Source organism: Dipodomys ordii, unplaced genomic scaffold (genome assembly GCF_000151885.1).
Source record: "Dipodomys ordii isolate 6190 unplaced genomic scaffold, Dord_2.0 Scaffold189, whole genome shotgun sequence".
Taxonomy (NCBI): domain Eukaryota; kingdom Metazoa; phylum Chordata; class Mammalia; order Rodentia; family Heteromyidae; genus Dipodomys; species Dipodomys ordii.
Genome location: NW_012267405.1, coordinates 2,760,991 through 2,776,462, shown reverse-complemented (window position 1 = coordinate 2,776,462; position 15,472 = coordinate 2,760,991). Strand labels below are relative to the sequence as shown.

Sequence of the window (15,472 nt, the reverse complement as noted above, 5' to 3'; positions counted from 1 at the left end):
CCTGGGTTCGATTCCTCAGCACCACATAAGAAAAAAGCCAGAAGTGGCGCTGTGGCTCAAGTGGTAGAGTGCTAGCCTTGAGCTGAAGAGCTGAGGGTCAGCGCCCAGGCCCAGAGTTCAGGCCCCACGACTGGACCCCCCCCCAAAAAAAAGATTGGTACTGTACTACTTGAGCCACAGTTCCAATTCTGGTTTTGGTGATTAACTATAGACTTAAGAGTCTCATAGGCTTTCTTGCCTGGGCTGGCAGATCTCAGCTTCCTGAGTAATCCTAGCTAGGATTACAGGCATGATCCATGGTGCCAGGCTAAGCAGCTATTTTAAATGTTAGGGATAGCTAGCAATATAGAAAATGATGATGGGACAAAATTAAGGAAGAAACCACATACAAGATATACTGACCATATGCACAACAGATCCCTGGAGAAAACATTAGAAGGTAACTCACAAAAGTACTAAGTACCTGAGCCAGTGGCTCAGGTCTATAATCCTAGCTACTCAGGAGGCTGAGATCTAAGGATTGCAATTTGAAGCCCAGGCAGGAAATCTCCAATTAACCACCAGAAGAATGGAAGTGGCACTGTGGCTCAAGTGGTAGAGCACTAGCCTTGAGCAAAAAGAGCTTAGGGACAGCACCCAGGCCATGAGTTCAAGATCCACAACCAACAACAGCAACAACCACAAAAATAATAAACAGTCATAAATCCTGAGAGGTTGAGTTGGGGGGAAGGGATGAGTAGAGATGACCTTGTAGGTAACTTTCTTATTTTCTAATTATCCTAAACAGATGTTATGTTTATAATAAAAAATTTATTTAATTAAAAAACAAAACATTCCCCGAACCACAGCAGGAAGTCGGTATGACAAAAGCTGGCGCACCTGTGGGGCTGAGATACCTAGGAAGGGTAGAGGGCAGGGCCACACCAGAAGGGCCACACCAGAAGGGATGGGGAAAGGGGAGGAGGGAACAACCGTTGTTAGGCAGTGAAACTCAGTCCTAGGGGGCCAGGCCACCCAGGGCAGTCAGCTGGGCAAGGGTTTCCTTAGATCTTGCTCAAGGTCAGAGCAGATAAGAGAGACAGGGTGGCCTAGAATTTGCTGGGAGCTGTGGGGTTCTGAAATCTCCACAGGCTGATGATGCCCCACAGAGAGGGGCACTCTGGGCTGGGCCCCAGGACTCTTCCTCGCCTGCTGTCACATTCTAGAACATCTTCAGGCAGCAGCTCCTTGAAGGTTCCAGGAGTGCAGGCCTCCGGAAGACCAAGCAGTGGTATGTGAGACCCCTGCCGCCCGGCCCCCAGACCCTAACTGCCCTTTCCAGTTGCCTTTGCTCTGGATTTCTGTGTCTGCCCTTCCTCCTGAGGCTACATGGCTGGCAGGAGCAGGGCTAAGCGCATGGACAGAAGTCACAAACAACAGACTTGAATGGAGATCTCAAAGGAGGCAGGCAGGGGCAGGAGCGGGGGTGAGCTGCATCTCCCAGGTCATTTCCTCCAGCCATCCCTGATGGCATCTCTTCTCCACACTTCTCACCCCTCTGTGAGGGCAGGATTTGGGTGGCCTCTGGTCAAGCAGGCCTTCAGTGCAAACAGCTACCCAGAACCCAACAAGGATGTGGGTGGTATAAAAAGCTCAGGGCACAGGTAGGCCAGTGGGGGGGGTGAGGCAGCAAAAGGAAGTATTGCTTAAGCCAGAACAATTCCCAAAGTCACCTAAGGAAGAGCTATGTGTCTCCTGGCTTGGAGCACAGGAGTTGAAGGAGATCTATTTATCCCTAATACGAGTATGGTACCACAGAGAGCAGGTGCCAGCCTGCAAAGGGCAGGTATGAGCTTTGGTGGCACTGTAGTTGTAGGTTTTAGGGCCAAGGAATGGGGACACCCCTGTTTGTGCCTAGAGTGGTATTTAGGGGATTGACCTAAGTGGCTGGGTCTCCCTGGGCCATTCCCTACTGAGCTATGCCTGGGCCGTGCGCCTGGTCTACCTGCCCACCCCTCCTCTCTCACACCCTGGGGATCCCCTTCTTAGCCTCCTGTAGGGTTCCCACAGCCATCTTCACTGCTTGGAACACAGCCCAGTCCATCTAGGAAAAGGAGAAAACACAGGATTCTCAGTCATACACTGCTCCTATCCCCGGCCTACAGGGACATCTTTCTTCTGCACAGCCGTACTGGCAGCCGCTTGGCTCACATCTGGGTCTGTCCTGCCACAGCAGCTGTGGGCGCCCTTGGGGTGGGCATTTGGCTTGCGGGTCAGCGTCTCTCACCTGGGCATAGAGCTGGCGGTGGTCAGGGGGCAGGCTGGGTCCCTGGTGGCAGAGCTGAGCAGAAAGGGCCGAGGTCTCGGGGGACAGGAAGTGCTTGGTGACACTGATTGTACTCACCAAGCCCTGCACCTAGACCGGGGAGGAAGGGGTCAGGAGGTCAGCAGAGGATCAAAACGGCAAGTCCTCTCCTTATCCCACCATCCCTGAGGTTCTCTTCCCTCGGCTTGGCCAAAACCAGACAGTGGGCACCAGAAGGGACATAAGCCTCCATGAACACAGTAAGTACACCAGGACTGGATTGAATCTCTGGGCACATCTCATTTGGGCTTGAGGACTTGGGGACCCTTCCACTTCCTCCCTACTCTCATGCATGGAGAGGGAGAAGGCCCCTGTTGCTCCCCTGACCCCCAGAGCTCCGCCCACCAGGAAAGCACCTGGTGAGGCGCCCCTGCAGGCACCAGCACAGCTTCTCCAGGGGCCTGCAGCACGGTCCAGCAGCTTACGCCCCACTCCTCGCGCAGGCGCCTGCGCAGTCCTGCATCCAGGTAGCAGCTACCTGGGGCACCAGGCTCCAAGGTCCTTGCTCCAGTGGGGCACACCTCAAAGAAGACATGGGTAGTTGAGTTGGGATTGGGGGAGGAGGATAGGAGTGTGGACATTGTGGAGGAACAGGGGCACAGGAGGAGCAGCTGAAGTGGTCCAGTCTCGCAGGGCAGGGCAGGGCAGGGGCTGGGAAAGAAAGGGGCTGGGGCAGCTCGGGCTAGCAGAACAAAACATTCAACTGGAAAGAGCTTAGAGGAAAGGTCCAAATTGTTGCTTTTGCTAGAGTTGGATGCCTTTCATGACCTCTGTGGTCCCTGCCAGTCCCCGGCTCCATCTCTCACTGATACCCAGGAAAATGAGTGCACAACCCCGGCTAGGAAACTGTCTGGGGGTTTTGAGAAGAGCCTGCATTGGAGGTTCAACTGTAGAGGAGCACTGGGGACATGCTCCAAAGCACTCCTCACATTCTTCTAAGATCCTGCATCCAGGAAAAACAAAGCCACACAGAAGTTCTGATTCCTCGTGGGCAGACAGACTGGCCTTGTCCAGGCCTCTGCAGCACGTTACAGTGACTGTCACCACCCCAGGCAGAGCCAGGGCTCCTCAGGCAGGCAGGGACTTGTGGAGGCCAGATAGGAGGTGCCCAGGGAACAGCTGCAGAGGCAAATGCCAGCATCATGCTTCAACTGGCCACCGATTCCATCCACCCCCTTCCAGGCAGAACGCTGCCATTGTCCCTGAGCTTAGAGCTACAAGACTGGGCCAAGGGGCAGGGGAAGACTGGTGAACTAGACAACCCAAAGGGAGTCCCGGTCAGGTGCCAAGGTTCTTTGCTACAGAGACTTAAGTCCTTCCTAGGGCAGTGTTTCCCAGGCCACCCAGTGAGAAAAGGCCCCTCAGAGATCCTCGTGAGTCACCCAGGACTGCCCCACAGCCAGCCCCACCTAGACCAGACCAGGCCACCTGTTGATGACGGTGTGTCTGTCTCTTCCCTTCTGCCTGTCTCAGCATCTACAAATGTACACCGTGGGAAGGGCCAGTGGAGGACACGATGCACACTGGGAGCTTCCGGCCTCACACCCAACTCTAAGCCTGTTCTACTCCTCCCACCCCTATCCTGGCCACTCTCTCTCTGTCTTCACCTGTCTTTTTTAGCCTTCCTCTTCCTCCTTCTCTTCTTCCACCTCCTCTATCTTCTTTTTTTTTTTTTTTGTGCAAGTACTAGGGCTTGAACTCAGGGTCTGGCTGGTGTCCCTTAATTGCTTTTGCTCAAGGATGGTGTGCCCTACCACTTCAGTCACAGCTCCACTTCCAACTTTTTGGTGATTAATTTGGAGACAAAGAGTCTCACCGACTTTCCTCCCTGGACTGGCTTCCAATCATGATTCTCAGATCTCAGCCTCCTGAGTAGGGAGGATGATAGGCATGAGGCACCAGGCTCTCAGAGCCCCCTCTCCCTAGTTAACTCCTCCCAGGAAGTCTCTCCTCATAGCGGGAGCTATGGAGAAGGGTGGAGCAGGGATTTTCTTGGTTCTCTCTTGGCCTCCCTCCTCCTCCAAAGTCCAGGAAAGGGAAGCTGCCTGTCCCCAGGAGAGCATGGGGTAGTTACCTGGGGTTGGAAGAGACTGTGCACTAACATGGAGCCTGTTTCTTGTCTGCAAAATGGGAAAGCAACTAACTGTCTGTTAACTAATCCCCAATTAATGTACCCATTGTACTCATTAAAGATGGCACCCCCTTTTTTTGTTGGTTGTGGGGCTTGAACTTTGGGCCTGGGCACTGTCCCTCAGCTCTTCAGCTCAAGGCAAGTGCTCTACCACTTGCATTACAGCACCACTTCTGGTTTTCTGGTGGTTAATTGGAGATAAGGGTCTCACAGACTTTCCTGCCCAGGCTGGCTGGCTTTGAACCACGATCCTCAGATCTCAGCTTCCTAAGTAGCTAGAATTACAGGTGTGAGAAACAGGTGCTGGTCACCCCTCCTTCTCTAACCCTCTGTCAGACCTGGCATCCAGTCTGCCTTCTCTGGCACCTGTGCATGAGTTGGTGCTGTCCAGCTCACCTCAGGGGAAGAGTGGGGACCCGGAGGCTCACTGAGATGACACTTAGCAGACAGGACAAGTCTCAGGGTTGGGCAGGGCAAAGGGTGGGCACCAAGCTCCCTTCTCACCATCTGGAGAAAGCGGCGGATGCGCTGGGCGTCCTGTGCCCGGAACACATGCCACACTGTGCTGACCTGGCTGCCTGGAGACCAGAGTCCCTCCCCATCCGGGCCTGAGAGGAAATCTGTGGGACAAAGAAAGTTCAGAGGTGAGTCCCAAGGTGGTGGTGGTGGACGCCTGCCAGGCTACCCTGTCTTTCCCCTGTCTCCCGCTGAAGACCCACCTTTCTGAACCCGGTGCAAGGCGGGCAGTGGCGGTTCTGCGTGCACCAGGATGCTGACCAGGTCAGCCACTTCCACACACAGGTTCTTGGTCCCCAGGTGTCCACGGTGTGGACTCACACCTGTGTGGAGGAAAAAGGATGGTTGAGAACAGACTATAACGAGAAATACATGGGGCCCTGGTGCACCTGCCCAGGTGCACCAAGATGATAGGAACAAGGTGTGGGGGGGGGGCAGGCGTGGAAAGGCACTCACCGTAGGCTGCGCAGAGCTGGGGCTCCAGCGGACATAGAGCGAGGCCCGGAGGGAGGTAGGAAGCCAGGTTGAGTTTTCCATGGGGAGCACAGTACTCCGGGAGTGGCAGGCTGGAAGCCAGGCTCTCTACTCTGTGGGCAGGGGCAAGGTTATGCCTAACAGGTCCAGCACAGGTATCAGACACCCCTCTCCCCACACTGCAGGACTGACTCCTAGAAGGCAAGGCCAGCACACTGGAGGGTCACACACTAGAGGATGGAAGAAGGAAGGATGGACAAGGTGGGCTGGTGGCTGAGAAGTGGCACTGGCCCCTTGGTGCTGGACACACCTGCTGGCATCCTCATCGCCCAGAGCTCGGTGCAGCAGCAGAACAGAGCCCTCTTCTGACTTTGGCCGACCTAGGGAAAGAAATAGGTTTCACTGTCCTGGGCCAGGAGGCTCCTGAGCCCACAGGTCAGCTGCACCTGAGTCCAATTTCTGCCCCAGTCCCTGCTTCCCACCGCCCCCAGGGCTGTGCTGGAGTGCCTTTGGCACTTAGGCACTGGGACGCCTCCCAGCTCCCTCCTCAACAAGGATACTTACTCTCGGGCTGGGAGAATCCTTCCCAGAATGCTGTGCTGCTCAGGCTTGTCGACTTGGGAGGCCCAAGGGCTGCCACCGCCTGCACCTGGCCTCCAAGTGTCCCCAGAGTGTCCATCTGCCACAGGCTTTCTCTCAGTGTCCGGTGGATCCCTGACACCAACACGGGCTGTCACAGCGAAAGCGGGAGGACAGGAAGGGTTGGAGAGGAACCCTCTGCTGCCAGGCTGGAGCCGTTTCCCAGCTGCAGAACACCTTGGAGAACAAGCCCTGTGTGCGGCTAGGGACCTAGGCCCTGCTGAGCAGGTGAAGCCAGAAATACTGGAAGGGGAAGAGACAGACTAGCTCACCTGGCCCTGCCGCCAGTGCTCCTGGAAGAGGTGAAAACCCCGCCACCGAGGCCTGGGCTCCTGCAGCCACAGCAAGGCCCCAGAAGGAGGCAGCCGTGGCCGCACCGGTGACAGAGGCAGGCTCAGGCCTTTCCGCAGGCCTGGCCCTGTTCGGAGGCTTGGCCCCAGGGCTTTCTCCTGGATCTTCCGTTCCACAACCTGCGCGATGATATTGTCTAGGATGTTGGTGATTCGGTCGTCCTGTGGGGATGGAGGGGTGAAGGGGCAAGAAAGCTCAGGACCTGCTTGGCCTCACAGGGAGGCCAGCCCAGCCTCTGGTCCCCAGAGTCTCCACACACACACACACACACACACACACACACGCCCTTACTCACACTGGGCAAGGCTGGAGTGACAGGAGCAAAGGCCATGTGGATTCGCTCATGCCCCAGGCAGAGTTTAACGGCGGTAGAGGCCAACAGTTCACAGAGAGAGGGACAAGGCAGGGGTGCTTGGCTGCCACCGTTCTCCGTGGGGGTCTCAGTGGAGTCTGGGGTCTCTGTCAGAGAGGAAAATGGTGAGGGGCTTCCCCCTTGGCTCCTTCACCTTTGCCTTCAAAGGCAGCCACCCATCTTCCCGCCAAGTCTGCTCTCCTCCCTAGCACCCCAACTCCTTGCTGTGTTAAGTCTTCTTACCACCGCTTTCCCAAAGGCAGTTTCCTCTGTGGAGGAGCGGCTCAGAAGGGGAAGCTGGCTGGGGAAGGGTTTAGGAGGCCAGTCTTGAGGGGAGTGTTAGAGATGATCAGCAGGGGTGGGGGAGAATTGTTTGCTAAGGCAATGGCATATAGTTTCTGGAGACTTCTACTGCCTCACTTAGTCCGAAGAACACTGAGCGCCACTCACCCTCTTTGATGTCCTTGGTCCTGCTGGAGTCCCCGTTGCAGGAAGGTTGTGAAGTTGGAGGTGTTTTCTCTGTGGGCTCCTTCTGTTAAAACCACCCCATCCAACCAGAGATTTTTCAGAAAGACAGACACAACTCAGCCCTACTTAGTATATAAGAATTAAGTGGGGGGGGGTGAGCAGGAGGAGGATGGGAAGAGATGGGAAGGGGAAACAAAGGAGGAGGCTACAATGCTTGATAAGAAATGTACTCATTATCTTGCCCATGTAATTGTAACCCCTCTGTACAGTATTTTCACAATAAAAAAATTAAAATTAAATAAAAAAGAATTAAGTGTGGACTCTTGTAAGTCCTAAAACTGTTTTATATGAGCAAAATGTTATAGGATAACATTGTTCATGGACTTCTCCAAGTAGGGTCTAAAATTGATATGAATAAATACATAGATAACTGGAAAGAAATATGTCAAAGTATCAGTGAGGTAGGAGAGGCTGATGTTGTTTTCTCCTTCCCACTTTCAGACATTTTCTGATTTTTCTGCAGTGGTGGGTACACAATATGCATATAATAAAGTGCATTTCGAATGGATAACTTCTCTCACAGAAACAGCAATTCATGAAAGCTTTGTACAATGAATATCGAGCATGTGCTACTTGTGAGGCGCTGGGAATTCTGGGAAGGAGGTCTGATGCTGCACCCAAAGGAGCCTGTGGCTAGGATCACAGCCATGCCCACAGCAACATGTCATGGCAAGTGCTGAGCTGGCTGTGCAAATTAGACAGGATTCCAGGCAGGCAAGGAGGTGGTGGTGGTGGTATTGGGCTAGACAAAGTTCGATGCCAGGAGTCTGATCCCCAGGGAAAGGGCATGTAGAGGGACTCTGTATCCTTCATCCCCATCTGAAGAGAAGGGCAAACCCCAACAAAAGCCAGTCATTTGCAGGCATACCACTCCATCCTGGGGCCTAGTACTGGTTCTTACTGGACCATTCCCTGATTCTTACCTGCTGGCCTGCATCCCCAGGGGCCCATACCCAGGCATCGGCTTGGCAGAGACAGTGCCCTCGGATGTCAAACTTGACCCACACTTGGTGCATTGTTGTGCTCAATTCTGCCAGCACTGGGAGTGCAGAAGAGAAATGGAGTTCAGTGGTAGGTGCATACCATAACTTGACCTTACCACCCAAGAAGGCATGTCACCAAGGTCAGGGACAACCAGACAGGAAGATTTTCTCCCTGGGGACCCACCCAATGCATGCCCCACCCCTCCATGAGGGCTCACCCTGGCTGGAGACAAACTGGGTTAGCATCAGGGAACAGGCAGCATGCCCAGCCTCCTGGGCACACTCCTGTGCGGACTGCTCTCGAGAGCCTGTGGGGTAGGAAAGGTCCAGAAAGCAAAGATACAGTCAGCGAGGAAGCCAAATGCATATTTTAATCCTCAAAACCGGTGATTTCTGAGGACTTAGTGACCCAGGAGTCCTGATTTGCAGAATACAGAGACTAGCATATACTGAGATGCCATTGCAGGATCCCAAGATGGTCATATGGCAGAGAATATTCCAGAATGTATCCAATTCTGGGATTTCTTTTTGGCCCTGGGATGCTCAAGACCTGAAGTGATCAAATTGAGCCAAAGAGAGAAAGTTGAGCATCATGGAAAGAACAGGACGGAATGAGAAGACCTGAGTCTTCTTGGCCACAATATTTGTTTGCTTTGTGACCTGGGATGAGTCATTTAATCCCTCTGATATTTTCTAATCTGGAAAATGGAGGAAATAACATTCACTTCACAGTGTTAAACTGTTTTAAAAGAGGTGATGTGAGCCAAATGGGAAGCTTACCGCAGGCCTGAATTTCTTTTAGGGACACGGGGGTGTGGTCCTCTGATCTGTGTCCTCTCCGCCCCTCCCCTCCCTCGCCCCACCTCCCTCGGCCTCTTTCTCACCTCCTTTTTCTCTGGCTCTCCCTGCGCCAGTCATGCGACCACAGGCCACACACAATCGGTGGCTGCAACGAGGGCATCTCCAGTGGGTGTTGAAGAGGCCATGGTGGCAGCGGCTGCAAGAGCGTGGAATGCCCGGGCTGTCCTCTGTCACAGCTGGCCCCTGGCCTGCTAAACACAGGACAGAATAGGGTCAGAGGGCCAGAAGCCATGGCCTCTTTGAGGACTTCCTATGAGAAACTTCCAAGCAGAAGGAGGAGAAGCAAAAAGCAGTTTCCACTGCTCACCCAGCCCCTTGGCTGTCCCCCCAACAACAACCCCCCACCTGCCCTGTCCAGCAAACCCTTCTGGAACAGTGGTAGGGTCAGCTCCCATTCCTGTCTCACCCCCAGACCTGTCCCAGGAGTTTCCCCACTGTGCCTACATTACTAATACGGGCCACTTCCAGAACATTCCTTCACCCACCTCCCTCCTCGCAAGCCCTACTTGCTACCACAAATGGAAAGGCATGGCGACTGTTTGACTGTTTGAGTGGCTTTTCCTCCAAGGGACTTTGTATGTTAGAACAGGAAACCTAAGAGGTTGGGCCTGCCCTTAACAAAAGGATGAGAATATTTGCTTGCTTGCTTGCTTGTTTATGCTCAAGGCTAATGATCTACCATTTTAGGCCACAGCCCCACTTCTGGCTTTCGGTGGTTAAAAAATTGGAGATAAGAGTCTCACAGACTTCTGACAGACAATCCTCAGCCTCCTGAGCAGCTAGGAATACGAGAGCCACCAGCACCCAGCTAAACTCTTTTCTTTTCTTTCCTTTTTTTTTTTTTTTAGCTGCTGCTGGTACTGGGGATTGAACTCAGGATCAAGGCGCTCTCCCTTAGCTTTTGCCCACTCTACCATTTGAGCTACTTTCTGCTATTTGCTAGTTCACTGGAGATGAGAGTCTCATGGATTTGTCTGCCCGGGCTGGCTTCAAACCAGGATCCTCACACCTCAGTGTCCTAAGTAGCTAGGCTTACAGGCGTGAGCCAATGGTGCCAAGCCTGAAGTAGAATTTCTTTAAGAGCCAAGGCACAGACAAGGTTGTGCTTGGTAAGGCAAAAAGGAATGACTGAGCACGCTCAACAAATACCTGGTCATGTCCCGGGTCAAGTGTGGGGGACTCAGAGCTGCTCAGACCTGGGCCCTGCCCTTCTCGCGCCCACACTCCAAGTGAGGAGAAAGATCCACAGATACAGCGATGACTCTAGTGGCTGAGCGTAGAAGGAGGAGGGTGGGCGTGGTGGGGGAGCTTCACGCGTTGCCTCAAAGGATGAGTAAGTTCTCATCCACCAGGTCGGAAGGGAGGAGCAGGGCATTCCAGATCCCGGGAACAGCCAGTGCCAGGGCCCCAGGGGACAGACAAGCACGGGTGATCCGGGAAAGGTAGGATGGGTGGTGTGTGTGTGTGTGTGTGTGTGTGTGTGTGTGTGTTTGCTAGGAAGGCAGGCTGGGAACAGCAGGAGCTGGCTGGAGACTGAAGAAATCCTACGGGGTCTGGCCTTGTGAGGACAGGGAGCCATGAGTGACCTCTACTCAGGGAGTTAGTGACAAAGGCCTCACTGCTGCTAGGAAGGGCTACAGAGGGGGACCCTAGAGCCGGTAGAATGTTGTCCTTTCTCTAACCTCAAGGCAAACTCCACTCACCTCCTAAGTCCCATGAGCCTCACTGGCCCCCCGGAGCCTTCTCCCGCCTCAACCTTTCTGGAGCGTCCCGACCTCCAGGGCTCTTGCAAACATGTACTCATCCCTGTTTTCCCCACAAGTCATAAAGCTCTCAGACAATTGGGCCAGTCCAAGTTTTCCATTTCCCAGCAACCCCCACCCAGAGGCCAGAAACCTCAGCGTTGACTAAGAGCCTGCCCCAGCAGAGTCAGGAACAGGGACAGAGGAGGGCGGAGCAGCTCACAGGGAGGTGGGGTAGCCTGGGAACCACAGCCCTGGTAGGGTGCAGGGAGGGACAGCCAGGCCTCAGGCAGGCCCACAAGGACGTCTGCTCACCTTCCCGCTGTGCCCAGGCCAGGGCCTCGCGCTCCCTCCGCAGCAGGCGGCACAGTCGGTCCCCCAAACCATTCAGCAGGTGCTTGGCAAGGCCCTGGCTGAGCTGGGCCTCGGGGCCAGACCCTCCTCCCTCCTCAGAGCTGGCTGGGGAGTCTTCCTCTTGCAGTTGTTCCCCTCCCAAAGGCAATCTGGAGACAGAACAGAGGCACTGAGGAGAAAGCCCCTTGGGGAACATGGGCCAGGGGAACCTGAAGAGACTGCTCACCTCCAAGTCTGCTCCCGTCCTGAGGTGCCAGACAAGCCTCCCACCTCTCCAGCTGCCGGGGTACAGCTTTGGCATGGAGTGATGTCTGCGGAGACAGCCAGGCAAGATGGGTCCTGAAGGCTGGCCCTGCCACCCCGGGGTCCTGAGGAGACAAGGCAGCTGCTCAGGAGGTTGGGGTTCAGGGCCTGTGTTAACCCCAGCCCCAGCATATCCACATACAGCCAGCCAGCTCTTGGCCCCAGACCTGTAGAACCTAATTCAGAACCCAAAAGAGTGGCCCAGGTAGCTAGAAGGTTCCCACCCAAGGTTGAGCAGCGGGCTGAGACTATCCTGGAGGGCATGGGAGCTGAGAAGAGGTGATCTAACACGCCCAGTCCAAGGCTTTGGGCAACTGGGTTGACGGTCCTCACACAAGTGCAGAATCCAGCCAGTGTAGACTTTGGCTAACTCCACCGAGGCTCAGTGATCAGAGAGCTGGATGGAGGGCAGGGTGCAAGAAGGTGAGGAGGCCGGAGAGTTTCAACACCAAGCACAGGCGTAGAAACACAAGATGACAAAGGGGCCGACAGCCTCCCAGTCGGGGAGGATTGTGAGGGCACAAACTGGCGATGCCAGGCACAAAATGGTTGATGCCAGGCACAAGGGCACATATGGACAGTCTTGATCCAGGCTGGGGAATCCAGGAGGCTGAGAATGAAGTGATCCAGAAGAACCAAGATTGGCGCCAGCCGTGCCAGAACCCTTTGTGAAGGACACAGCTTGGTAGAGGAGTGTGTGCCCAAGGCTCTAACATGAGTAAGGTCCAGTCCACAAATCCAGATGGCCAAAGGAGGCACCATAGAGGTCTTTCGGGACAGGTAAAAGCAGGATTTGTGGCACAAGTAATGGTAGCAGTTTCTTGAGTACCACAAATTCTTCCTCGTCTTTGATGAGTTATGATAGCATTGAATCCTTGAGGTAGTCTTGGATATAAGCACCCTCCTTCTCCTCATTTCCAAGATGAAGAAACTGAGGCCCGGAGAGCTGAAGTCACTAAGTCAGCTATTGATCAGCCAAGTCAGGAAGAAGACATTCGGATTCCAGAGCCATGATCTGATCCATGTCCTTGCCCTGACACCAACATATCATGGCTTGGCAGGAGACACACCGAGGAACCTCAGAAAGCCATCTTGATTCAGGTAGGAAACCCAACAACTGGGTGTGACTCACTCCTGCTGCCCTCCCCTGGCATGGCCTCTGTGAGCCCTCCCCCTGCAGGCCCCTTACCTCTCAGCTCCTTCTGCTCCTCTGTCTCTGCCCCGCTTCCTGTGGATGTGTCCATCATCTCTTGCCAAGCCTTGGTCCCCTTCCCTGCAGTGCTTGAGAAAGGGTGAGGTTGCCGCTTGGGGGCTGGGGCACCCAATGCCCCCTGGATGTCGGGACTGCCAGCCCTCTTCCGGGCCCTGAGCCCAACAGTTGAGCTCTCCTCATTTCCTAGGCAGCCCTCTGGGCACCCAAACTGCTCCGAGTGTCGTGTGAGCCATGTCTTCTTCAGCTTGGTGTGGTAACTTGGGGGACAGACCCCGGGCCCAGAGGCCTTGTTCACCTCCCCATTGGGTTCACTGGGCCTGCTGGCACCCCCCTCCAGGCCTTCCTGGCACTTCCCACAAGGACCAACATCTCCCTCTCTGGTGGTGGGATGGGAGGAGCAACAACCCCCCTGGGGGATCGGAGGCCCAGGAGAAGGGCACCTAGGTGTGGCTGGTGGTCCCAACTGGCACCCAAGGCTGCCACTACCAGGCACAGCCCAGACGTTGCCGAGAGAAGGAACTAGGCCTGGAGGACAGGCAGGCCAGGGGGGCTGGGGAACAGCATCTGCGTGTCCCAAGAAAAGTGGACACCGATTCTGTTGCCTGCCAGCTCCCGTCTCCCCATCCCTCCGGTGGAGCGAAGAGCCATCTGCCTCCCAGGCTCTCTGGAGGTGCCCACCAGGGGCCAAGCCCAGCAACCCAGGCTCTGACGCTGCCAAGGGCTCCTTTGCCAGCCTGAGAGTGCTAGGATCCTTGTAGTAGAGGCTCTGTGGGAGGAGAAAGAGGTAAGACAGGACTGCTTTAGTTCCCAGGGCCTAAAAGAACAGCAGATTCCAACAACTGTCATAAAGAAAATACAGCTATAGGAAGCCCCAAAGATCCCTTCCTGTATGCCACTCACTGTTCTGGGTTTCCTCACATGCTCTACCAGGATTTATTCTACTTCACCATGACCCCGCAGCTCAGGGGTTACTGAGTGGCCCAGCCAAAAGCTATTCAGGACCTATTTGGATTACTTGGTGCCCCAGGCCATACTAGTCTTGTTTTTGTTTTTGTTTAAACAGGGTCTCATTATGTAACCCAGGCTGGATTTGAACTCACATTCCTCTTGTCTAGGCCTTTCTGGGATAACAGATGTGAACCACCACACCTAACTTTGCACTGAATTTCAAATATTTTAAAATCTCAATCTGGTTTGGTGCTGGTGACTCAGACCTCTCATGGAAGCTCCTAAAAGGCTGTGTGATCTGAGGATCCTGGTTCAAAGCCAGTATGGACAGACAAATGCAAGATTCTTATCCCACTTAAGCACTAAAAAGCAAGAAGTGGAGCTGTGACTCAAGTGATAGAGTGCCAACAATAAGTGAAAAGCTACGAGACAGTGCTCAGACCCTGAATTCAAGGCCTACTATCAACACACCCACACCCACACCCACAATAAATAAATAAACAAATAAATAAATTCTCAATCTGGCCAGTTGCCTGTGGAAGAGGAGCTTTAGACATAGGCCATGCTCCAAGAGAGAGCACAGCAGCTCACTCCTCCTTCACACTCAGACCATACATGTAAGGGCAGCATTTCCACGACTTGTGGGTAGACAGTAGGTGAGTAGAGGCTCTGGGAGAGAAGTTTAGGCTGAAGGGTAGAGGTCAGGAAAGCCAGTGAGATAGGGATGCCAGGAGGTCAGAGTGCTTAGGAAACAGCTTTGGGGCTTGGGATGGCTTTGAGCTGCCAGGCTTCTCTAGCTGGGGGTGGACTTGTGTTTGCATCAGAAAAGGGCAGAGTAGTACTACTCAGGTAGGGCTCTCCAGGGACAAATGAGCTGTACTCACCTTGCTGCCTAAGCTGAAGGCAGAGGGCACTTTGGGCTGGCCTCCAGTGTACACCCAGGGGTGCGGGGCCAAGGGCCAGTCACAAGGACGTTCTGGGGGCAGGCCAGACACCAGATAGGGTGGCAAGTAGGTGGGCACCCAGAATGGGGCTCGCTCCAGGATCTTGCTCTCCAGCAGGAAAGGGCAGTGCACAGGCCGGAAGGCCACAGGGTCACCCTTGGGATGGCCACTACCATGCTCAGGAATCAGGGGGCCATAGCGAGGTGGGCACGCTGGCCCACAGAAAGCCAGAGGATGGGCCAGCATCGCCTCCTTCCAACGCAGTCCTTCCTTGTTGCCCAGCCAGTTGACCTTCCTCTCTCCATTTCTGGGGCCCTCGCCCTCCACCAGTGAGAGTGTGTCCTTGGGGCCTTGGGGAAAACCAGGGGGGAGCCAGGAGTCTGAGTTGCTTAGGACGCCCCTCCAGAAGGGAGTGGGCTCTCCCAGGCACAGTGCCCCATGGTGCAGCCCATTCTGCAGTGGGGTCCCCGGCTCCTGTCCCACAATGCCGTTCTCAGTGGCTGTCTTCTCCCAGGCCGGGGTGTCCTTCAGGAAGCTGGGCATACTCTCCATCACTCTCCTGCCCTCATGAGGGTCTCCCGCAGGGGTCCCTGGAGCATAACAACCAAAACATGAGCTCCTTGGGCACATGCCCCAAGCACTTCACCGTCGGCACAGTGGGCACCGCCCTGGCAACAGTGAAGTGGCTCAAACCAGTAAAGCAGGTGGTAGGCCACAGTGGTGCACATGCAGACAGCAGAATCTTGCCTGGCCGGGATGCTCCCCAAGTTCTGGCTCCCACTTGCCTTT

At 54.6% G+C, this 15,472-nt stretch overlaps 1 protein-coding gene across 2 annotated transcripts; it reads right to left on the bottom strand.

Annotated features, from left to right (window-relative positions):
* Positions 1-1,951: 1,951 nt before the first annotated feature.
* Hr (hair growth associated) lies at positions 1,952-15,235 on the bottom strand. 2 transcript variants are annotated; one of them, XM_013034435.1, is made up of 18 exons: positions 14,624-15,235; positions 12,768-13,557; positions 11,502-11,643; positions 11,237-11,424; positions 9,203-9,367; positions 8,537-8,626; positions 8,259-8,374; positions 7,258-7,339; positions 6,751-6,914; positions 6,377-6,616; positions 6,030-6,195; positions 5,776-5,845; positions 5,448-5,578; positions 5,195-5,314; positions 4,980-5,095; positions 2,701-2,865; positions 2,267-2,395; positions 1,952-2,083 (listed from the first exon to the last, which is right to left on the bottom strand). In XM_013034435.1, the coding sequence occupies exons 1-18, from the start codon at positions 15,233-15,235 to the stop codon at positions 2,003-2,005; spliced, it is 3,567 nt and encodes a 1,188-aa protein (XP_012889889.1). In that variant the 3' UTR covers positions 1,952-2,002. The 2 variants fall into 2 exon arrangements, with proteins under 2 accessions (XP_012889889.1, XP_012889890.1); XM_013034436.1 differs by lacking the exon at positions 2,701-2,865.
* Positions 15,236-15,472: the final 237 nt, after the last annotated feature.

Excerpts from the sequence above, each read along its gene's own strand:
- Hr (XM_013034435.1), bottom strand. The coding sequence starts at position 15,235 with ATGGAGAGTATGCCCAGCTTCCTGAAGGACACCCCGGCCTGGGAGAAG. Across the intron at positions 13,558-14,623 it reads CCTTCAGCTTAGGCAGCAAG|AGCCTCTACTACAAGGATCC; the intron begins GTGAGTACAGCT and ends CTCCTCCCACAG. Across the intron at positions 2,084-2,266 it reads ACCGCCAGCTCTATGCCCAG|ATGGACTGGGCTGTGTTCCA; the intron begins GTGAGAGACGCT and ends TCCTTTTCCTAG.